The sequence below is a fragment of the Salvelinus alpinus genome, chromosome 13 (genome assembly GCF_045679555.1).
Source record: "Salvelinus alpinus chromosome 13, SLU_Salpinus.1, whole genome shotgun sequence".
NCBI lineage: Eukaryota > Metazoa > Chordata > Actinopteri > Salmoniformes > Salmonidae > Salvelinus > Salvelinus alpinus.
The window spans coordinates 50,014,031-50,039,740 of NC_092098.1; the positions used below are offsets into that span (position 1 = coordinate 50,014,031).

Here is a 25,710-nt window from a genome sequence, read left to right on the forward strand (position 1 = left end):
CTGTCAGTCTGTGGGTTAACTGTCAGTCTGTGGGTTAACTAACAGTCTGTGGGTTAACTGTCAGTCTTTGGGTTAACTGTCAGTCTGTGTGGTTAACTGTCAGTCTGTGGGTTAACTGTCAGTCTGTGGGTTAACTGTCAGTCTGTGGGTTAACTAACAGTCTGTGGGTTAACTGTCAGTCTTTGGGTTAACTGTCAGTCTGTGTGGTTAACTGTCAGTCTGTGGGTTAACTAACAGTCTGTGGGTTAACTGTCAGTCTGTGGGTTAACTAACAGTCTGTGGGTTAATTGTCAGTCTGTGGGTTAACTATCAGTCTGTGGGTTAACTAACAGTCTGTGGGTTAACTGTCAGTCTTTGGGTTAACTGTCAGTCTTTGGGTTAACTGTCAGTCTGTGTGGTTAACTGTCAGTCTGTGGGTTTCATTCATGTTACGCTGGAAGTGGTTGTTATGCGATGGAGCTTTTAAGGGGTTGTCTTTGTCACCTGTCAGTCTGTGGGTTAACTGGCAGTCAGTCTGTGGGTTAACTGTCAGTCTCTAGGTTAACTAACAGTCTGTGGGTTAACTAATAGTCTGTGGTTTAACTAACAGTCTATGGGTTAACTGTCAGTCTCTAGGTTAACTAACAGTCTATGGGTTAACTGTCAGTCTCTAGGTTAACTAACAGTCTATGGGTTAACTAACAGTCTGTGGTTTAACTGTCAGTCTGTGGGTTAACTGTCAGTCTGTGGGTTAACTAACAGTCTGTGGGTTATCTGTCAGTCTGTGTGGTTAACTGTCAGTCTGTGGGTTAACTAACAGTCAGTCTGTGGGTTAACTAACAGTCAGTCTGTGGGTTAACGGTCAGTCTGTGGTTTAACGGTCAGTCTGGGTTAACTTTCAGTCTTTGGGTTAACTGTCAGTCTGTGTGGTGAACTGTTAGTCTGTGGGTTAACTAACAGTCTGTGGGTTAACTGTCAGTCTGTGGGTTAACTGTCAGTCTGTGGGTTAACTGTCAGTCTGTGGGTTAACTAACAGTCTGTGGGTTAACTGTCAGTCTTTGGGTTAACTGTCAGTCTGTGTGGTTAACTGTCAGTCTGTGGGTTAACTAACAGTCTGTGGGTTAACTGTCAGTCTGTGGGTTAACTAACAGTCTGTGGGTTAATTGTCAGTCTGTGGGTTAACTGTCAGTCTGTGGGTTAACTAACAGTCTGTGGGTTAACTAACAGTCTGTGGGTTAACTGTCAGCCTGTGGGTTAACTAACAGTCTTTGGGTTAACTGTCAGTCTGTGTGGTTAACTAACAGTCAGTCTGTGGGTTAACTAACAGTCAGTCTGTGGGTTAACTAACAGTCAGTCTGTGGGTTAACTAACAGTCAGTCTGTGGGTTAACTAACTGTCAGTCTGTGGGTTAACTGTCAGTCTGTGGGTTAACTAACTGTCAGTCTGTGGGTTAACTAACTGTCAGTCTGTGGGTTAACTAACTGTCAGTCTGTGGGTTAACTAACTGTCAGTCTGTGGGTTAACGGTCAGTCTGGGTTAACTGTCAGTCTTTGGGTTAACTGTCAGTCTGTGTTGTGAACTGTTAGTCTGTGGGTTAACTAACAGTCTGTGGGTTAACTGTCAGTCTGTGGGTTAACTAACAGTCTGTGGGTTAACTGTCAGTCTTTGGGTTAACTGTCAGTCTGTGTGGTTAACTGTCAGTCTGTGGGTTAACTAACAGTCTGTGGGTTAACTGTCAGTCTGTGGGTTAACTAACAGTCTGTGGGTTAACTGTCAGTCTGTGGGTTAACTGTCAGTCTGTGGGTTAACTGTCAGTCTGTGGGTTAACTGTCAGTCTTTGGGTTAACTGTCAGTCTGTGTGGTTAACTGTCAGTCTGTGGGTTAACTAACAGTCAGTCTGTGGGTTAACTGTCAGTCTTTGGGTTAACTGTCAGTCTGTGTGGTTAACTGTCAGTCTGTGTGGTTAACTGTCAGTCTGTGGGTTAACTAACAGTCAGTCTGTGGGTTAACTAACAGTCAGTCTGTGGGTTAACTAACAGTCAGTCTGTGGGTTAACTAACAGTCAGTCTGTGGGTTAACTAACTGTCAGTCTGTGGGTTAACTGTCAGTCTGTGTGGTTAACTGTCAGTCTGTGGGTTAACTAACAGTCTGTGGGTTAACTGTCAGTCTGTGGGTTAACTGTCAGTCTGTGGGTTAACTGTCAGTCTGTGGGTTAACTAACAGTCTGTGGGTTAACTGTCAGTCTATGGGTTAACAAACAGTCTGTGGGTTAACTGTCAGTCTAGGTTAACTGTCAGTCTGTGGGTTAACAAACAGTCTGTGGGTTAACTGTCAGTCTCTAGGTTAACTAACAGTCTGTGGGTTAACTGTCAGGCTGTGGGTTAACTGTCAGTCTGTGGGTTAACTGTCAGTCTGTGGGTTAACTGTCAGTCTGTGGGTTAACTGTCAGTCTGTGGGTTAACTGTCAGTCTGTGGGTTAACTGTCAGTCTGTGGGTTAACTGTCAGTCTGTGGGTTAACTGTCAGTCTTTGGGTTAACTAACAGTCTGTGGGTTAACTAACAGTCTGTGGGTTAACTGTCAGTCTGTGGGTTGTAACTGACGGGCTGTTGGGATCAGAACAAAGACAGCACCTGGCTGTGAGTTAACTGTCTGCCACCAGGATGAGAAATCACTATCTGACATTTCATCTAAAAGAACGATGATGCACACTGTACTGTATGTACAGGTATGTATGTACTGTATGTACTGTACTGTATGTATGTACAGGTATGTATGTACTGTATGTACTGTATGTACTGTACTGTACTGTATGTACTGTATGTATGTACAGGTATGTATGTATGTACAGGTATGTATGTATGTACAGGTATGTATGTATGTACAGGTATGTATGTATGTACAGGTATGTATGTATGTACAGGTATGTATGTACAGGTATGTATGTACTGTATGTATGTATGTACTGTACTGTATGTATGTACTGTACTGTATGTATGTACTGTATGTATGTACTGTATGTGTGTACAGGTATGTATGTATGTACAGGTATGTATGTACTGTATGTGTGCACTATATGTGTGTACTATATTCAATATTCTTGCCCTCTTTAGTGTTGTGTCCTGATTCTAAATGCACTCAGGTGCTCTTTCCTTCTGTCGATCATGTACATTGTCTTGGGAGTTGAGCTTGGTGATATTAACACGGTCTATATGCTAATTAATATGAACGTTGTGCACGTTTCCCCTTTAGCCGGCCCTCTATACTGCTGCCTGTCACTCCAGCTACACCTGTTAACATGCCCATGTCATTATGACACAGTCACACCTCTATACTGCTGCCTGTCACTCCAGCTACACCTGTTAACATGCCCATGTCATTATGACACAGTCACACCTCTATACTGCTGCCTGTCACTCCAGCTACACCTGTTAACATGCCCATGTCATTATGACACAGTCACACCTCTATACTGCTGCCTGTCACTCCAGCTACACCTGTTAACATGCCCATGTCATTATGACACAGTCACACCTCTATACTGCTGCCTGTCACTCCAGCTACACCTGTTAACATGCCCATGTCATTATGACACAGTCACACCTCTATACTGCTGTCTGTCACTCCAGCTACACCTGTTAACATGCCCATGTCATTATGACACAGTCACACCTCTATACTGCTGCCTGTCACTCCAGCTACACCTGTTAACATGCCCATGTCATTATGACACAGTCACACCTCTATACTGCTGTCTGTCACTCCAGCTACACCTGTTAACATGCCCATGTCATTATGACACAGTCACACCTCTATACTGCTGCCTGTCACTCCAGCTACACATGTTAACATGCCCATGTCATTATGACACAGTCACACCTCTATACTGCTGCCTGTCACTCCAGCTACACCTGTTAACATGCCCATGTCATTATGACACAGTCACACCTCTATACTGCTGTCTGTCACTCCAGCTACACCTGTTAACATGCCCATGTCATTATGACACAGTCACACCTCTATACTGCTGCCTGTCACTCCAGCTACACCTGTTAACATGCCCATGTCATTATGACACAGTCACACCTCTATACTGCTGCCTGTCACTCCAGCTACACCTGTTAACATGCCCATGTCATTATGACACAGTCACACCTCTATACTGCTGTCTGTCACTCCAGCTACACCTGTTAACATGCCCATGTCATTATGACACAGTCACACCTCTATACTGCTGCCTGTCACTCCAGCTACACCTGTTAACATGCCCATGTCATTATGACACAGTCACACCTCTATACTGCTGCCTGTCACTCCAGCTACACCTGTTAACATGCCCATGTCATTATGACACATTCACACCTCTATACTGCTGCCTGTCACTCCAGCTACACCTGTTAACATGCCCATGTCATTATGACACAGTCACACCTCTATACTGCTGCCTGTCACTCCAGCTACACCTGTTAACATGAGTTGAGATGAAGTGAATCTAATCGAGGGCTGTGAGTCTACATAGTGTTAAGATGAGGACAGTTTTTTGCATCGCTGTCATTTATCATATGTGATTGTCCTGGCCTCTGTGTTGAAGGTGTCATTTATCATATGTGATTGTCCTGGTCTCTGTGTTGGTGTCATTTATCATATGTGATTGTCCTGGTCTCTGTGTTGAAGGTGTCATTTATCATATGTGATTGTCCTGGTCTCTGTGTTGAAGGTGTCATTTATCATATGTGATTGTCCTGGTCTTTGTGTTGAAGGTGTCATTTATCATATGTGATTGTCCTGGTCTCTGTGTTGAAGGTGTCATTTATCATATGTGATTGTCCTGGTCTCTGTGTTGAAGGTGTCATTTATCATATGTGATTGTCCTGGTCTCTGTGTTGAAGGTGTCATTTATCATATGTGATTGTCCTGGTCTCTGTGTTGAAGGTGTCATTTATCATATGTGATTGTCCTGGTCTCTGTGTTGAAGGTGTCATTTATCATATGTGATTGTCCTGGTCTCTGTGTTGAAGGTGTCATTTATCATATGTGATTGTCCTGGCCTTGTTGTGAAGGTGTCATGTATCATATGTGATTGTCCTGGTCTCTGTGTTGAAGGTGTCATTTATCATATGTGATTGTCCTGGCCTCTGTTGTGAAGGTGTCATTTATCATATGTGATTGTCCTGGTCTCTGTGTTGAAGGTGTCTTTTGTTCAATGGGTTTATTCGATGTCTGTACTGTTCTGCATATTCCTGAAGCCTCTTTCATACCCGGTGCTAACGTGCCAGTTGTCCTGATGTTGTCCACATTTTGATTGTGCCCACATTTTTAGACGGTTGTAGTAAATATGCATTGTGATCTGATTGGGATCAGATCTTACAAGTGTAAACAGGACAAGATAAGGATGCATGTTAGAACCAGGTATAAATGGGAAAAAGCATGGCAAACCTGTACTGAATGCAACTGTTACCATGTAAATATGTACCAATATATAAATATGCTATTTTTTTTGCATGCTTTTTGTACACTAAGACATAATCAAATAATTAAAAATATCAGAATAATTTAATAATGTCTTTTTTTGTAAGTAATCTGTCAAAGTATTTGCAAGAGTACAACCTTCAACTCTGAAAGATTTATTGAATTTGCGTATCAATCGCAAAATTGTCAATGAGAAAGATTTAAATATCAAAAGTATGTAATTATTACAGTATTTCAAAGTGGAATACAACCTGGTGTGTGCTGTGCTGATGGAAGAGGTTGGACGCCGGCTTTCAACTCCGTCCGGCGTTCAACTTCCTCTTGAAAGTTGTTATAGTAGAATGCACAAGGTGCAACTTCTATATTGGGTAGGTGCATCATCAGTTCCTCTTGTGATGTCAGTCATTACAGACCTTAGAGAGCTATTTATTACCTGTCAGAAACGGTCCAGATCAACTAGCCCATGTCAGTCATTACAGACCTTAGAGAGCTATTTATTACCTGTCAGAAACGGTCCAGATCAACTAGCCCATGTCAGTCATTACAGACCCTAGAGAGCTATTTATTACCTGTCAGAAACGGTGCAGATCAACTAGCCCATGTCAGTCATTACAGACCTTAGAGAGCTATTTATTACCTGTCAGAAACGGTCCAGATCAACTAGCCCATTTAAGCCCATAGATTTTGTAGTAATGTTTGAGTCACTCAAATATCACAGGAATACACATTAGACATGGCCAAATGTATACAATTCCAAGAAAATTACCTTTAAAAACGGCAACATTTTCCCTGCACCCCATGACAAAATGTGTAGAAATGTGTCCCCATAGAAAATAGAGAATGTGTCACAATGTTTCTGAGTGAACCACGGCTTTAAGGTAACAAATGTGTTATAAAACGCATGACTCTGAGTTAATGAACGAACCCTAAACTAACACATAGTACTAATTATGACACATTGAGAGAGCAGCGCTTCAACAGTTGGTTTGGTTTTAGCAAACAGCCTGCACGACAGCAAACAGGCTACCCGACAGCAAACAGGCTACCCGACAGCAAACAGGCTACCCGACAGCAAACAGCCTGTACGACAGCAAACAGGCTACCCGACAGCAAACAGCCTGCACGACAGCAAACAGGCTACCCGACAGCAAACAGGCTACCCGACAGCAAACAGGCTACCCGACAGCAAACAGGCTACCCGACAGCAAACAGGCTACCCGACAGCAAACAGGCTACCCGACAGCAAACAGGCTACCCGACAGCAAACAGGCTACCCGACAGCAAACAGGCTACCTGACAGCAAACAGGCTACCCGACAGCAAACAGGCTACCCGACAGCAAACAGGCTACCCGACAGCAAACAGGCTACCCGACAGCAAACAGGCTACCCGACAGCAAACAGGCTACCCGACAGCAAACAGGCTACCCGACAGCAAACAGGCTACCCGACAGCAAACAGCCTACCCGACAGCAAACAGGCTACCCGACAGCAAACAGCCTACCCGACAGCAAACAGCCTACCCGACAGCAAACAGCCTACCCGACAGCAAACAGCCTACCCGACAGCAAACAGCCTACCCGACAGCAAACAGCCTACCCGACAGCAAACAGCCTACCCGACAGCAAACAGGCTACCCGACAGCAAACAGCCTACCCGACAGCAAACAGCCTACCCGACAGCAAACAGCCTACCCGACAGCAAACAGCCTACCCGACAGCAAACAGCCTACCCGTTAGCAAACAGGCTACCCGACAGCAAACAGGCTACCCGACAGCAAACAGGCTACCCGATAGCAAACAGGCTACCCGACAGCAAACAGCCTACCCGACAGCAAACAGGCTACCCGACAGCAAACAGGCTACCCGACAGCAAACAGGCTACCCGACAGCAAACAGGCTACCCGATAGCAAACAGGCTACCCGACAGCAAACAGCCTACCCGACAGCAAACAGCCTACCCGACAGCAAACAGCCTACCCGACCGCTCGGAGGCGTCCGCATGGTCCTAAAGCACATCGACGCCATGTTTTGTATCACATTCCAATGATAAAACTGGGGGGGACATAAATGCAATTTCAGAATGTGGGGGGGGCCTGTCCTCCCTGTCCCCCTGATGATTATTATTAGACAAACAAAGGAGGGTGGCTGTCTGAAAGAATGTTCCGTAATTATCTATCGGCAGGTAGCCTAGTGGTTAGAGCGTTGGGCCAGTAACCGAAAGCTTGCTAGATTGAATCCCTGAGCTGACAAGGTAAAAATCTATTGTTCTGCCCCTGAACAAGGCAGTTAACCCACTGTTCCTAGGCTGTCATTGTAAATACGAATTTGTTCTGACTTGCCTAGTTAAATAAAGGTAAAATCAAATTTAAAAAATCTCTTAAACTGAGAGCATGGTTTCAGGTCTGTTGACATGATTTGAAGGCAATAAATATCAGTTGAATAATAGAGCAAGAAAGTGGACACAGGCAGAAAACCATCACACTTGTTTAATCGTTTAAGAATGTACATTTCTCAGTGCAGATTGGAGTCAGTGTGTTGGAGTCGCAGACACCTGTTACTGCAGACTGGAGCCCAGGAGTCAGGACCCCTCTGCAGAATCACTCCTGTAGGAGAGGAACACAAACCCGGCCCATGTTCAAATGGGACTCCTTAAAAAACACGCATTATCGCCTGTGTGTTTCAATAGGCCTACGACGGGGGGGTAGATTACAGTGTGCACATCAAGAAATAACTGTCAGATGCAAAATGTATTGAACTCCTCTTTATCGATCCCCCACCAATAGTTAAACATGCTTGTGTGGTTCACCAATGTGTTTCTTCTGGGCCATGTTTGAATACATTCATCCTTCCTTCGTCCCTTCTATTGGGCTGAACACAGTCTGATAGCTGTCCACTGATCAAGTCATGTCAGATCAGACTGTAGTTCAGGAAGGGAGGGAAAGAGGATGTTTTTTTGTAAGTATTCCAACACAAACCAGAGGACCCACACCTGTCAACACAAACCTTAAGACTGATCTGATCCCGGCAGCTGCTGTAGGGCTAAGTCTCTGACAGCGGTGCCTCGTGATGCACTAGAACCTCTTCTGAATGCTTCTGTGTGGCCAAGAAGACATCAATGACATGCTACACCACAATGTGTTGGCCTGTCACCCACGGTAACCACAAACAATAACAGTTTAAAGGTGATAACTGGTGTATGACACAAACACACACTATGCGCTTACCTTGGATACTTCTTTTTCAGACTTGAACTCATCTAAAGGTTCCTGAAAGACAGACTCTGATTTATATCGATCCATTTTGTATCTGACCATCTTCTGTTTCACTTGTTTGAAACCAGTATTACTCTCTCAACTAATGTATTTTAAACATATTTACTTTGTAAGGTTTGAGTGTATTAAATAAAGATGAAGGGAAATAATATTCCAAACTATTGTTTCATCCTTTATTTAACCAGACGAAACACATTGAGATTTTACATCTCTTGTTCAAGTGATCTGAAGGGATATCTTCTTTACACTTTGACAACAGAGTGTCAGTTGGAGTTTGAATTTGCCCAATGGCGTGCTCTCACTAAAGACTGGGATGAAAATAAACACTGCTTTGGATAACATGTTATTTGGATAGTCTCCAATAGATAGATGTTAAATTGTCCTACTAACTAACCCCTAACTTCAACCCCAGAGTCATGTCCCATATCCCAGCTCATTCCTAACCCTCAACCCTAACCCAGAACTCCATCTTCATGTCCTCATCCTGATTCAACCCTAGCCTCAGCTACAACCCTAACCCTAGCATCCATGTCCATATTCATATCCTGATTCAACCCTAGCCTCAACCACCATCCTAACCCTAGCATCCCATGTCTATATTCATATCCTGATTCAACCCTAGCCTCAACCACCATCCTAACCCTAGCTTCATGTTAAACAGCCATCACTAGTAATGTTTGAACCATGTTTTGTGCTGCTACCATGTTGTTGTCATGTTGTGTTGCTACCATGCTGTGTTGTCATGTGTTGCTGCCTTGCTATGTTGTGGTCTTAGTTCTCTCTTTATGAGGTGTTGTGTTGTCTCTCTTGTTGTGATGTGTTTTTGTCCTATATTTATATTTTATAAAACATTTTATTTTTAATCCCAGCCCCCATCCCCACAGGAGGCCTTTTGGTATTCATTGTAAAATAAGAATTTGTTCTTAACTGACTTGCCTAGTTAAATAAAGGTTATATATAAAATAAATACAAATCTACGTGGCTTAAATGAGGACCAGCCAACCTTTTAATGCAGGATGCAGTGATGCGTATAAAAACTGATGCGTATTAAAAATAAAGTGGGACCCAGTAGCCTTCCCCAAAGGAGGAGCAAATTATTATTATTATGTATTTCTTAGAGAGACAACACATGAACTGTTGGGTAAATAATCGTGTGTACTGTTGAGGATCTGTCTTCCCAGTTATCTTCACAACTATTTTATTTTTTTTAAATGCCTCTTTGCTGCCACCTGGTGTTTAAACTGGATGTTACATAACAGTTAGATGTAAACTCACCTTCTCCATTTTTTCAGTGACCTTGAATTTCATGTTGTTGTAGAATTCCCTCTTGGGTAGTAGATGCAGGAGAATCAGATCACATACTACAGTTGCCTTTGGAAACAGCACAATTAGAGCAGAATTAGAGCCATAGAAATATGATATAAATGTAATTCTGTGATCACAACTAACTCCATCACATTGTTTAATAGATAAACATATTTGTTTAGTCTATTTCTATACAAGCTGTTTAAGAGATATACAGTAGGCTACTGGAGATTCTGTATGTTTTGCAGTATCAGATAGGATATATATTATCAGATAGGATGTGTAATATTAGATGGGATGAGTAGTATCAGATGGGATGTGTATTATCAGACAGGATGTGTAGTATTAGATGGGATGTGTAGTATCAGATAGGATATATATTATCAGACAGGATGTGTAGTATCAGATAGGATATATATTATCAGACAGGATGTGTAGTATCAGATAGGATATATATTATCAGACAGGATGTGTAGTATCAGATAGGATATATATTATCAGACAGGATGTGTAGTATCAGATAGGATATATATTATCAGACAGGATGTGTAGTATTAGATAGTATGTGTAATATTAGATAGTACGTATAGTATTAGACAGGATGTGTAGTACTAGACAGGATGTGTAGTATCAGACGGGATGTGTAGTATCAGATGGGATGTGTAGTATCAGATGGGATGAGTAGTATCAGATGGGATGTGTAGTATCAGATGGGATGTGTAGTATCAGATGGGATGAGTAGTATCAGATGGGATGAGTAGTATCAGATGGGATGTGTAGTATTAGATAGGATGTGTAGTATCAGACGGGATGTGTAGTATCAGACGGGATGTGTAGTATCAGATGGGATGAGTAGTATTAGATGGGATGTGTAGTACCAGATGGGATGAGTAGTATTAGACGGGATGTGTAGTATCAGATGGGATGAGTAGTATCAGATGGGATGTGTAGTATCAGATGGGATGTGTAGTATCAGATGGGATGTGTAGTATTAGACGGGATGTGTAGTATTAGATGGGATGTGTAGTACCAGATGGGATGAGTAGTATTAGACGGGATGTGTAGTATCAGATGGGATGAGTAGTATCAGATGGGATGAGTAGTATCAGATGGGATGTGTAGTATCAGATGGGATGTGTAGTATTAGATGGGATGTGTAGTATTAGATGGGATGTGTAGTACCAGATGGGATGTGTAGTATTAGATGGGATGTGTAGTATTAGACGGGATGTGTAGTACCAGATGGGATGTTTAGTATTAGACAGGATGTGTAGTACCAGAGGGGATGTGTAGTATCAGATGGGATGTGTAGTATTAGATGGGATGTGTAGTATTAGATGGGATGTGTAGTATTAGATGGGATGTGTAGTATTAGATGGGATGTGTAGTACCAGTTGGGATGTGTAGTATCAGATGGGATGTGTAGTATCAGATGGGATGTGTAGTATTAGATGGGATGTGTAGTATTAGATGGGATGTGTAGTATCAGATGGGATGTGTAGTATTAGACGGGATGTGTAGTACCAGATGGGATGTGTAGTACCAGATGGGATGTGTAGTATCAGATGGGATGTGTAGTATTAGATGGGATGTGTAGTATTAGATGGGATGTGTAGTATTAGATGGGATGTGTAGTATTAGATGGGATGTGTAGTACCAGATGGGATGTGTAGTACCAGATGGGATGTGTAGTATTAGATAGTATGTGTAGTATTAGAAGGTACGTGTAATATTAGATAGTACGTATAGTATTAGACAGGATGTGTAGTACTAGACAGGATGTGTAGTATCAGATGGGATGAGTAGTATCAGACGGGATGTGTAGTATTAGACGGGATGTGTAGTATTAGATGGGATGTGTAGTACCAGTTGGGATGAGTAGTATCAGATGAGATGTGTAGTATTAGACGGGATGTGTAGTATTAGATGGGATGTGTAGTACCAGATGGGATGTGTAGTATCAGATGGGATGTGTAGTATTAGATGGGATGTGTAGTATTAGATGGGATGTGTAGTACCAGTTGGGATGAGTAGTATCAGATGAGATGTGTAGTATTAGACAGGATGTGTAGTATTAGATGGGATGTGTAGTACCAGTTGGGATGTGTAGTATCAGATGGGATGTGTAGTATTAGGTGGGATGTGTAGTATTAGATGGGATGTGTAGTATTAGATGGGATGTGTAGTACCAGATGGGATGTGTAGTATTAGATGGGATGTGTAGTATTAGACGGGATGTGTAGTACCAGATGGGATGTGTAGTATTAGACGGGATGTGTAGTACCAGAGGGGATGTGTAGTATCAGATGGGATGTGTAGTATTAGATGGGATGTGTAGTATTAGATGGGATGTGTAGTATTAGATGGGATGTGTAGTACCAGTTGGGATGTGTAGTATCAGATGGGATGTGTAGTATCAGATGGGATGTGTAGTATTAGATGGGATGTGTAGTATTAGATGGGATGTGTAGTATCAGATGGGATGTGTAGTATTAGACGGGATGTGTAGTACCAGATGGGATGTGTAGTACCAGATGGGATGTGTAGTACCAGATGGGATGTGTAGTATCAGATGGGATGTGTAGTATTAGATGGGATGTGTAGTATTAGATGGGATGTGTAGTATTAGATGGGATGTGTAGTATTAGATGGGATGTGTAGTACCAGATGGGATGTGTAGTACCAGATGGGATGTGTAGTATTAGATAGTATGTGTAGTATTAGAAGGTACGTGTAATATTAGATAGTACGTATAGTATTAGACAGGATGTGTAGTACTAGACAGGATGTGTAGTATCAGACGGGATGAGTAGTATCAGACGGGATGTGTAGTATTAGATGGGATGTGTAGTACCAGTTGGGATGAGTAGTATCAGATGGGATGTGTAGTATTAGATGGGATGTGTAGTATTAGATGGGATGTGTAGTACCAGTTGGGATGAGTAGTATCAGATGAGATGTGTAGTATTAGACAGGATGTGTAGTATTAGATGGGATGTGTAGTACCAGTTGGGATGTGTAGTATCAGATGGGATGTGTAGTATTAGGTGGGATGTGTAGTATTAGATGGGATGTGTAGTATTAGATGGGATGTGTAGTACCAGATGGGATGTGTAGTATTAGATAGTATGTGTAGTATTAGAAGGTACGTGTAATATTAGATAGTACGTATAGTATTAGACAGGATGTGTAGTACTAGACAGGATGTGTAGTATCAGATGGGATGAGTAGTATCAGACGGGATGTGTAGTATTAGATGGGATGTGTAGTACCAGTTGGGATGAGTAGTATCAGATGAGATGTGTAGTATTAGACGGGATGTGTAGTATTAGATGGGATGTGTAGTACCAGATGGGATGTGTAGTATCAGATGGGATGTGTAGTATCAGATGGGATGTGTAGTACCAGTTGGGATGAGTAGTATCAGATGAGATGTGTAGTATTAGACAGGATGTGTAGTATTAGATGGGATGTGTAGTACCAGTTGGGATGTGTAGTATCAGATGGGATGTGTAGTATTAGATGGGATGTGTAGTATTAGGTGGGATGTGTAGTATTAGATGGGATGTGTAGTATTAGATGGGATGTGTAGTACCAGATGGGATGTGTAGTACCAGATGGGATGTGTAGTACCAGATGGGATGTGTAGTACCAGATGGGATGTGTAGTATTAGATAGTATGTGTAGTATTAGAAGGTACGTGTAATATTAGATAGTACGTATAGTATTAGACAGGATGTGTAGTACTAGACAGGATGTGTAGTATCAGATTGGATGTGTAGTATTAGATGGGATGTGTAGTATTAGATGGGATGTGTAGTACCAGTTGGGATGAGTAGTATCAGATGAGATGTGTAGTATTAGACGGGATATGTAGTATTAGATGGGATGTGTAGTACCAGATGGGATGTGTAGTACCAGATGGGATGTGTAGTATTAGATGGGATGTGTAGTATCAGATGGGATGTGTAGTATCAGATGGGATGTGTAGTATTAGACAGGATGTGTAGTGTCAGATGGGATGTGTAGTATCAGATGGGATGTGTATTATCAGAGGGAATGTGTAGTATCAGACAGGATGTGTAGTATCAGATAGGATGTGTAGTATTAGATAGGATGTGTAGTATCAGATGGGATGTGTAGTATCAGATGGGATGTGTAGTATCAGATGATGTGTAGTATCAGATAGTATGTTTAGTATCAGATAGTATGCGTAGTATCAGATAGTATGTTTATTATCAGACAGGAGGTGTATTATCAGACAGGATGTGTAGTATCAGACAGGACGTGTAGTATTGAAAGACTCACCACTCCAAAGATGCCAACACCAGATCCTATAGCTGTTAGTGTTGGAATGATATCAAATTTTCTGGCCTGGAAAATAACAATAACATCAACAATCTTTTAGACTTTTTAAATCTACAGTCGTAAGGGAGGAATTCAAAAACACTGTCTGGAACATTACAAGGATCGCAACCGTGAACTTCATGAACTTACCACTGAACGAACAATGATGTCAAATCGAATCCCAAACACTTTCATAAGCGTTCTTTTCTCCTGCTTGTCCTCCATATAATGCTTTGCATACCTAAAGCACAAAATTTAGACACACTTTTCAGCCTCTAGGCTAGTGTTCAGATCTGTATCTCTTCTGTCTTTCACATGACCCTAGCCATGCAACTAAGAAGAGTAAGTTGTATAATGAATAGTGTAATTTCCTTATTCGCATGGTTAGCACGACCCCCAATGGCTAACACGACCCCCAATGGCTAACACATGGCTAACACGACCCCCATGGCTAACACGACCCCCATGGCTAACACGACCCCATGGCTAACACGACCCCCAATGGCTAACACGACCCCCATGGTTAGCACGACCCCCAATGGCTAACACGACCCCCAATGGCTAACACGACCCCCAATGGCTAACACGACCCCCAATGGCTAACACGACCCCCAATGGCTAACACGACCCCCAATGGCTAACACGACCCCCAATGGCTATCACGACCCCCATGGATAACACGACCCCCATGGATAACACGACCCCCATGGATAACACGACCCCCAATGGCTAACACGATCCCCATGGATAACACGACCCCCAATGGCTAACACGACCCCCAATGGCTAACACGACCCCCATGGCTAACACGACCCCAATGGCTAACACGACCCCCAATTGCTAACACGACCCCCATGGTTAGCACGACCCCCATGGATAACACGACCCCCATGGATAACACGTCCCCCAATGGCTAACACGACCCCCAATGGCTACCACGACCCCCATGGTTAGCACGACCCCCATGGTTAGCACGACCCCCATGGATAACACGACCCCCAATGGCTAACACGACCCCCATGGCTAGCACGACCCCCAATGGCTAACACGACCCCCATGGCTAGCACGACCCCCATGGTTAGCACGACCCCCATGGCTAACACGACCCCCAATGGCTAACACGACCCCCAATGGCTAACACGACCCCCAATGGCTAACACGACCCCCAATGGCTAACACGACCCCCATGGGTAACACGACCCCCAATGGCTAACACGACCCCCATGGCTAACACGACCCCCAATGGCTAACACGACCCCCAATGGCTAACACGACCCCCAATGGCTAACACGACCCCCAATGGCTAACACGACCCCCAATGGCTAACACGACCCCCAATGGCTAACACGACCCACAATGGCTAACACGACCCACAATGGCTAACACGACCCACAATGGCTAACACGACCCCCAATGGCTAACACGACCCCCAATGGCTAACACGACCCCCATGGCTAACACGACCCCCAATGGCTAACACGACCCCCAATGGCTAACACGACCCCCAATGGCTAACACGACCCCCAATGGCTAACACGACCCCCATGGCTAACACGACCCCCAATGGCTAACACGACCCCCAATGGCTAACACGACCCCTTTCTAAGTGTTTTTCTTTGATGTATTTAAAATCTTAACTCGAGAAAGGACAGGAAATGTAGAAGAGGTTGCGAGTCAGAAGGGCAGTAAGCTGGATCTCAAACCCATGCTGACTCTGGTACACAATTGTGCCAGGGTCTGCAGCACTAACCACAAGACCATGGCAGATGCTTTATGTACCTGAAGTTGTATCCCAAAGATGCTCTGGCCGTGTCTGTCTCGTTGGGGTTTCCATAGAGACCGTGGAAGGAGTAGATCGGTTTACACTCTGACTGGGCATGGTCCAGGTTACAGGTCCAATCAATAATGATACCAATCGCCCCACCCTGTCAGATCAATCAATACATCCAGTCAATGATGATTACCAATAACACAATCATTATACCTCGTTACCAATAACACCATCATTATACCTCATTACCAATAACACCATCATTATGCCTCATTACCAATAACACCATCATTATGCCTCGTTACCAATAACACCATCATTATATCTCATTACCAATAACACCATCATTATGCCTCGTTACCAATAACACCATCATTATACCTCGTTACCAATCACACCATCATTATACCTCGTTACCAATAACACCACCATTATACCTCATTACACCAAAAGAAAACCACAGCCATACACGGACTGACAGGTACTTGCAAACCCCCTTTACTCATAAATATAATAGCATATTGCTCACCAGTTTGGCTATGTCGGGGAAGATGAAGCCAGACAGCTGTACCAAGTCGCCCAGTCTGAAAATTGGACACAGTGGGGACGTCTTTGGGTCATACAGGCAACTTTTGACGTATTCATTGTCGATACCTTCTACGAGGTTACACCTGGAGTGAGAACAGGAAGAGATCATTGTTAAAAAGATGGCAAGTTTATATCATACTGTACTGGTTATGTAGCAAATAGATATTTGAATCAACATCACATTTGGGACATCCTCTATATTCAGTGCATAGCTACATACACAATATGTGTGTGATGTAATGCATGTAACAAACATAGCAACCATTGCCTGAGGCTCCTTAATGGTTACTAGGCTGAAGAGGCTAAAGAGGTGTGGTCTCTGGTCGCTTCACTCATAGAAAGAAAAGTGCCATCTAGAACCCTGTTCCTGGAGTGTGCAGGTACTGCAGGATGTTGTTCCAATTAGGCACCACACCTGACCAACTGATATAATTGATCAGTTCAGTAATTAGCCTACATTCAACACACCTGGTCTTCCAGGTCGGTTTAATCAAAATCATGAAGTGCCTGCGGCACTCCAGGACCACGGTTGTCTATCCCTGATCTAGAACCTTAAAGCGTTCTTCGGCTGTCCCCATGGTAGAACCCTTAGAAGAACGCCTTTTGGTTCCAGGTAAAACCCTTTGGAACCCCCTTTTCTAAGAGCACAGGCTGGTGGATGTTATTTATTCTCCTGTCGAACTACTCTATATGAAAAAATATATATTTCACCTTTATTTAACTTGTAAAGTCAGTTAAGAATAAATTATTATTTACAATAACGGCCTACCCCAGATGACACTGGGCCAATTGTGCGCCGCCCTATGGGACTCCCAATCACAACCGGATGTGATGCAGCCTGGATTTGAACCAGGGACTGCAGTGAACCCTCTTGCACTGAGATACAGTGCACCACTCGGGAGCCTAATATATGGTCTGAGGCCTCAAGGTTCTGCTCCCCCACAGAAGAGCAGAGAGGGGGCAGTATTATTAACAATGATGTATATAAACCCTGGATTGCTGATGCTATGCATCGGTCGGCCATATTGGTACTACCCGGTAGAAGAAGTCCTCCATAGGAATGAATGGAATTCTACACTATTTAAATTAAATGTTTCAAGGACAGAATTACATATATTTAAGTATTTTTTGTTCTTGTAGTGGGGACAGTAACATCAGTAATCTAAAACATTATACTCGAAGGAAAATGTTTTTATATACAGTACCAGTCAAAAGTTTGGACACACCTACTCATTCAAGGGTTTTTCTTAATTTGTACTATTTTCTGCATTGTAGAATAATAGTGAAGACATCGGAACTATGAAATAACACATATGGAATCATGTAGTAGCTAAAAAAGTGTTAAACAAATCTAAATATATTTTATATTTGAGATTCTTAAAAGTAGCCACCCTTTGCCTTGATGACAGCTTTGCACACTCTTGGCATTCTCTCAACCAACTTCATGAAGAATCTCAAACATAAAATTGGAGTGGCCATCACAAAGCCCTGGCCTCAATCCTATAGAAAATTTGTGGGCAGAACTGAAAAAGCATGTGCGAGCAAGGAGGCCTACAAACCTGACTCAGTTACACCAGCTCTGTCAGGAGGAATGGGCCAAAATTCACCCAACCTATTGTAGGAAGCTTGTGGAAGGCTACCCAAAACGTTTGACCCAAGTTAAACAATTTAAAGGCAATGCTACCAAATACTAATTGAGGGTATGTAAACTTCTGACCCACTGGGAATGTAATTCTCTCTATTATTCTGACATTTCACATTCTTAAAATAAAGTGGTGATCCTAACTGACCTAAGACAGGGATTTCTACTAGGATTAAATGTCAGGAATTGTGAAAAACTGAGTTTAAATGTATTTGGCTAAGGTGTATGTAAACTTCCTACTGCAACTGTATATATACTGTCTATATATATATATAGATGAGTTCCACGACCTACAAGACAGATCGGTTGAGGGGCGAGTGTCGGGTAGGAGTGACGCCATCTAACGTGAGGCAATGCTTAAATGAAAAAAATAATCTAATATCACGATTTATTTGATTTATATATATTTATATTTATATTATTATAATAATTTATGTTTAGCTCACATAATATAATTTCAAAGTATTCAATAAGGTGTCTGTAATAGAATAAATGTGGCAAAAAAATGTATGTAGACATTAATACATGCATTTCTGTCTTCCTAAATGCTGTATTTTTCTTTTACAATGTGAGGGAGTGCCAAGATGGAGGCACGATGGCTTCAAAACAGCACAGTCATCTAGTGTATATATACATAATGAATTATGAATCTGTGGTTGTGTTAAATGTGTATTCACCAAGCCGTTACTATCATGATCATCTATCTTCAGAAAGGTACACTCAGCGGGAAAACATACCCACTGGACGCAGACGGCAGTTCAACGTCTATTTTTTTATTTACATTTGGTTGAGTTGTCAACTAAAGTGAACAAAAAATATCACCATTGGATTTAGGTTCAAAGTTGGGTGAAAATCTGACGAAATTCTCTTACGTTGATTGATGCCTTTTGCAAATCCAATCAGTTTTCCACTGTGATTCAAAGTAATCTGGTAATGCCCTCTGTTCCTGTTTTGATCAAATTGAATATTTTTGTTGAAATGACGTGGAAACAACATTGATTCAGTAGTGTATATCTCTATATGAATTTAACCTATGGGATCTGTCTCTTCTCATGTTTACCTATAGAATCTGGCTCTTGTCATTTTAACCTATAGGATCTGACACTTCTCATGTTAACCTATAGGATCGGACTCTTCTCATGTTAACCTATAGGATCTGGCCCTTCTCATGTTGACTTATGTTGCCTCTCATGATCCTAGGAGAGTTACTGGATGACCTGCCACTGACCTGACCTCAGCTCACTATCAGGGAGTTACTGGATGACCTGCCACTGGCCTGACCTCAGCTCAGCTCACTATCAGGGAGTTACTGGATGACCTGCCACTGACCTGACCTCAGCTCACTATCAGGGAGTTACTGGATGACCTGCCACTGACCTGACCTCAGCTCACTATCAGGGAGTTACTGGATGACCTGTCACTGACCTCAGCTCACTATCAGGGAGTTACTGGATGACCTGCCACTGACCTGACCTCAGCTCACTATCAGGGAGTTACTGGATGACCTGTCACTGACCTCAGCTCACTATCAGGGAAGCCGGAGGGGAGAGATGTCCTCATGTTGTTGCTTTGCTATTTGGCAATGGTGTGTTAACAGTATGGTTGTTATGCTGTATAATGTTCTGCAGGATCGTGTAGGTTCAGAGAGACAGACACCACCTGCGTCCAGCACAGGTTATCGCGTGTGCAAATACTAACGATATTAGGAAGAAGAAGCAACTATTTAATGTTTTTATGAGTTTTATAGACTGGATCCATGGTTACTCTCCTCATTTTCAATAGGCGTTGATGAAAGGATGCACGTTGTGTGTCAAACAGGGGTCTTACCTCGTAACACCGTACTCTGGAAAGTTGATTGTGTTTTTGATGAACAGTGTGAAGTTCTCTGCCGACATCAACAGCGCAGGACTGCACAGAAAACAGTAGAACATATGAAAACAAAGACTAACAAAGCATTAACACATCATACACACATCAGACACACACAGACACACACAGACACACACAGACACACACAGACACACACAGACACACACAGACACACATCATACACACACAGACACACACAGACACACACAGACACACACAGACACACATCAGACACACACAGACACACACAGACACACACAGACACACACAGACACACATCATACACACACAGACACACACAGACACACATCATACACACACATCATACACACATCGACACACATCATACACACACAGACACACACAGACACACACAGACACACACAGACACACACAGACACACACAGACACACACAGACACACACAGACACACATCGACACACACAGACACACACAGACACACATCATACACACATCATACACACACAGACACACACAGACACACACAGACACACATCATACACACACAGACACACACAGACACACATCATACACACACAGACACACACAGACACACACAGACACACACAGACACACATCATACACACACAGACACGCACAGACACACATCATACACACACAGACACACAGACACACACATCATACACACACAGACACACACAGACACACATCATACACACACAGACACACACAGACACACACAGACACACACAGACACACATCAGACACACACAGACACACACAGACACACACATCATACACACACAGACACACACAGACACACATCATACACACATCATACACACACAGACACACAGAAATGTCATAACAAAAAACTGGTAGAGACCGTTTTCATTTCATCAGCCTACAAATCACTCGGTAGAGTCAAAAGTTGTTCAGTACCATTCAGTACACAACACTTCTGATGAGTAATAAAACATTATACCTGTAAAGTGTTAACATCATTTTCAGTGATCTTACATACTCTGGGATATATCTGTCATCTTCCACAGGACACCAGGCTAGCACCTCACACATCTTGGTTGTGTTCACCAAACACTTCCCCGTCATATGACCTTGGGGTGGGGGTGGGGGGGGTGGCAGTGGGACAGAGACACGGAGAAAAGACACCAGGGATATAGCTTTTCAACATGGAGTAGCAACTATGAGCCCACAGATTAGGGTTGTCACCATATCGGTATCGCGATACTCAAGAGGTATCGTGGCAGGGAAACAAAACATGAAGCTGACTGAATTTCCTGAGGAAACAACCAGCCTGATGTTGTCACCCAGATTCACATGTTTCTTTTAACAAGTTATATCACACTATGTTCCATACAGCAGGGTTTTTAAAGAATCAAAGAGTTTAGTCTGCTTTGTGTTTACCTTGTTGCCAGGGGGAAATCAGGTATCGTAGTATCGTGATACGATTGTCGTGACAACCCTACCACAGATGAGGTTGTCTTTTAACTCGAAGAAATGACTTCCGCTTTAAATAGAATTGCTGTTTCAATCATCCACTCATCCAAACTCCTTAAAATCTCGACTAAAATGTGTCTCGTTACAGAACACCAAAGGAAATGTGTCTCGTTACAGAACACCAAAGGAAATGTGTCTCGTTACAGAACACCAAAGGAAATGTGTCTCGTTACAGAACACCAAAGGAAATGTGTCTCGTTACAGAACACCAAAGGAAATGTGTCTCGTTACAGAACACCAAAGGAAATGTGTCTCGTTACAGAACACCAAAGGAAATGTGTCTCGTTACAGAACACCAAAGGAAATGTGTCTCGTTACAGAACACCAAAGGAAATGTGTCTCGTTACAGAACGATGCGTCTCTTTCATCTCTCACTGATTTTATACTGTAAGGATCATTTCTTTCTGCATGATAAGCATGGCTATTATCTGTGTGTGGTCCTGTCTCCCTGGTCTTGTCTCCCTGGTCCTGCCTCCCTGGCCCAGTCTCCTGGGCCCTGTCTCTCCCTGTCCTGTCTCTCCCTGTCCTGTCTCTCCCTGTCCCGTGTCTCCCTGTCCTGTCTCTCCCTATCCCGTCTCTCCCTATCCCGTCTCTCCCTATCCTGTCTCTCCCTATCCCGTCTCTCCCTGTCCCGTCTCTCCCTATCCTGTCTCTCCCTATCCTGTCTCTCCCTATCTTGTCTGTCCTGCCTCCCTGGTCCCATCTCCCTGGTCCCAGTCTCCCTGGCCCAGTCTCTCTGGCCCAGTCTCTCTGGCCCTGTCTCTCCCTGTCCTGTCTCTCCCTGTCCCGTCTCTCCCTGTCCTGTCTCTCCCTGTTCTGTCTCTCCCTATCTTGTCTGTCCCTCTGGTCCCGTCTTTCTGGTCCCGTCTTTCTGGTCCCGTCTCTCTGGTCCTGTCTCTCTGGCCCTAGCTGGATTGGCAGAGAAGTATGAAAAAGATTTACAGACACGGTAAAGTGAGCCACCCCACAGGACATGATCAGAAGACCGGTTCACCCTGAGGGCTTTAACAACAGCTTCTGTTCTGTTTGCTTGCCTCTAGTCTCAACCACAGTCTAACCATTAACCAGCACATCCTTCTCAAGGACACAAGGATATATAGATGCCCCCAAGTCAACATGGCAGTGGTGGCATCAACAGATCTAAATCATCTGCCAACAGCTTTCTGATTGAACCTGAAAGGGCCTCTGAGAGGTTAAAGAGGCTTGGGTGTAACCCAGGGTCACATGAGGACTGTTACAAAATACACAACCAACCCTTTCAATGTTATATAGGCTTAGAATTATTATTGGATCCGCTGCTACTACTCTACTATTTATCTGCCTGTCTCTGACTGTCTGCCTGTCTCTGACTGTCTGCCTGTCTCTGACTGTCTGCCTGTCTCTGACTGTCTGCCTGTCTCTGACTGTCTGCCTGTCTCTGACTGTCTGCCTGTCTCCGACTGTGTGCCTGTCTCCGACTGTCTGCCTGTCTCCGACTGTGTGCCTGTCTCCGACTGTCTGCCCGTCTCTGACTGTCTGCCTGTCTCTGACTGTCTGCCTGTCTCTGACTGTCTGCCTGTCTCTGACTGTCTGCCTGTCTCTGACTGTCTGCCTGTCTCCGACTGTGTGCCTGTCTCCGACTGTCTGCCTGTCTCCGACTGTGTGCCTGTCTCCGACTGTCTGCCCGTCTCTGACTGTCTGCCTGTCTCCGACTGTCTGCCTGTCTCTGACTGTGTGTCTGTCTCTGACTGTCTGCCTGTCTCTGACTGTGTGCCTATCTCTGACTGTGTGCCTGTCTCTGACTGTCTGCCTGTCTCTGACCGTCTGTCTGACTGTCTGCCTGTCTCTGCCTGTCTGCCTGTCTTTGACTGTCTGCCTGTTTCTGACTTTGTGCCTGTCTCTGACTGTCTGGCCGTCTCTGACTGTCTGCCCGTCTCTGACTGTCTGCCCGTCTCTGACTGTCTGCCCGTCTCTGACTGTCTGCCCATCTCTGCCTGTCTGCCCGTCTCTGCCTGTCTGCCCGTCTCTGACTGTCTGCCCGTCTCTGACTGTCTGCCCGTCTCTGCCTGTCTACCCGTCTCTGACTGTGTGCTTGTGTCTCTGACTGTCTGTTTGCATGCTTTAATAGAATGATAATCCAAGTCACTCAACCATCCTGGATCCTGGCTGTTAAAAACATGGAAAGTTGTTGATCTAAATCAAGCATACTTTTTCTTCTTGAATTCATGACTTCGGGCAGGGAAATTCCTGACTAGTCAAAATGTTTATCTTGGTGGTTTGTTTTGTGTGACTAATGTATTGTACATTTAGCTCATAGACGCCCCAAAGTACAGAATACACCCAATACACTGCTCTGACTTTCCTACAGTCCACCATTACTCTCCTGCAACAACAAAAAAGGAATGGAATCATCTGTCTCTTCCTCCCATCCTCTTTTGTCACAGGATTGTGAACTGAAACTGACCAAAGAACCGCTGAGAAAGTTTACCAACGATAAACAAACTTAATCCTAAAACAGTGATGAGACAACTGAACACTTAAAACACCTGAAGGTTGCCCTCTGACAAGTGAAATCATGTGCCGTTTTCATTTCTGATGAATAACCTTTCATCACAGTTATCAGTACAGAGACACTGGTGGCTAGAAATATGTATAATGACAATCCTCTATATAGTAATAATTTAAGAAAGTAAGGGATAGACAACGAAGGGCTCATTATTTCCACAGAACTCCCAGCCCCTCATTGTTTATCCCTCATAGCGTAGTCACAGAGACGATGGCTAGTGTGAGTAGTCAGGTTGGGGGGGGGGGTAGTGGTAGTAATGGATGGCTGGATTTGTCAATGCGGAGGGTAGTGAGGAGGGTTAGTTAGTCGCAGTGTTTCTCAACCTTTTTCATACCAGGGGCCAACAAGCAATGTTTTTTCCTCCTTTGGGGGCAACTTACATTCAAACTAGCACTGTAGAACTGACGACATTAGTGTCCGTTAACTATCTCAGAGGACTGGCCGGCGATTTGCCATAGACTGGCGCTGGTCCACGGACCAGAGGTTGAGAAACACTGAGTTAGTAAAGGGGACTGTGGCACACTGTCACACTGCCATGCCGTCCGGACTTTACCATCTCCCGTACGTTCTGATCTTCCTTCACATTCTGCGTCGGAGCTGCATCGACTCGAGTTTGAGAGCTGAAACACAGGAGTTGGAGTGAGTGTACAGTGTATTCGGAAAGTATTCAGACCCCTTCCCTTTTTCCACATTTTGTTACATTACAGCCTTATTCTAAAATGTATTAAATATCGACACACAATACCTTTTTTTTGTGTGGAAATGTATTTTTTTTTTTTATTATACTTATTTACATAAGTATTCAGACCCTTTGCTATGAGACTCGAAATTGAGCTCATGTGCATCCTGTTTCCATTGATCATCCTTGAGATGTTTCTACAACTTGATAGGTCCACCTATGGTAAATTCAATCAATTGGACATGATTTGGAAAGGCATGATTTGAATGCCAAATCAAATCAATTTTTATTGGTCACATATACATATTTAGCAGATGTGTAACGGGTATAGCAAAATGCTTGTGTTTCTAGCTCCAACAGTGCAGTAATATCTAACAATTCACAACATTACACAAATCTAAAAGTGAAATAATGGAATTAAGAAATATATACATTTTAAGACGAGCAATGTCGGAGTGGCATTAACTAAGAATAGAATACAGTATATATATATGAGCTGACCGTACCACCCTCTGGAGAGCCCTGCGGTTGCGGGCGGTGCAGTTACCGTACCAGGCGGTGATACAGCCCAACAGGATGCTCTCAATTGTGTATCTGTAAACATTTCTGAGGGTCTTAGGGGTCAAGACAAATTTCTTCAGCCTCCTGAGATTGAAGAGGCACTGTTGCGCCTTCTTCACCACACTGTCTGCGTCGGTGGACCATTTCAGATTGTCAGTGATGTGTACGCCGAGGAACTTTAAACT

The 25,710-nt window shown here is 43.5% G+C and overlaps 1 protein-coding gene and 1 long non-coding RNA gene across 4 annotated transcripts in view; one reads left to right on the forward strand and one right to left on the reverse strand.

Annotated features, from left to right (window-relative positions):
- Positions 1-1,801: 1,801 nt before the first annotated feature.
- On the forward strand, positions 1,802-5,534 carry LOC139537863 (uncharacterized). Its single transcript, XR_011667610.1, has 2 exons — positions 1,802-2,914; positions 3,008-5,534. It is a non-coding gene; the product is annotated as an uncharacterized lncRNA (long non-coding RNA).
- Positions 5,535-7,917: 2,383 nt separating this feature from the next.
- The window catches only part of LOC139537865 (P2X purinoceptor 1-like), a 43,981-nt gene continuing 26,188 nt past the window's right edge, over positions 7,918-25,710 (reverse strand). Inside the window, exons 4-14 of one of the 3 annotated variants that reach the window (XM_071339719.1) lie at positions 24,851-24,905; positions 21,247-21,337; positions 20,199-20,279; positions 16,671-16,812; positions 16,150-16,295; positions 14,521-14,611; positions 14,332-14,397; positions 9,994-10,089; positions 8,671-8,712; positions 8,450-8,539; positions 7,918-8,049 (exon numbers count right to left, since the gene is read on the reverse strand). In XM_071339719.1, coding sequence (XP_071195820.1) covers positions 8,486-8,539; positions 8,671-8,712; positions 9,994-10,089; positions 14,332-14,397; positions 14,521-14,611; positions 16,150-16,295; positions 16,671-16,812; positions 20,199-20,279; positions 21,247-21,337; positions 24,851-24,905 — 864 coding nt within the window. In that variant the 3' untranslated portion in view covers positions 7,918-8,049; positions 8,450-8,485. Of the gene's footprint in view, positions 8,050-8,449; positions 8,540-8,670; positions 8,713-9,993; positions 10,090-14,331; positions 14,398-14,520; positions 14,612-16,149; positions 16,296-16,670; positions 16,813-20,198; positions 20,280-21,246; positions 21,338-24,838; positions 24,906-25,710 lie in introns of all 3 variants that reach the window. The other 2 variants (XM_071339718.1, XM_071339720.1) reach the window with 2 other exon arrangements.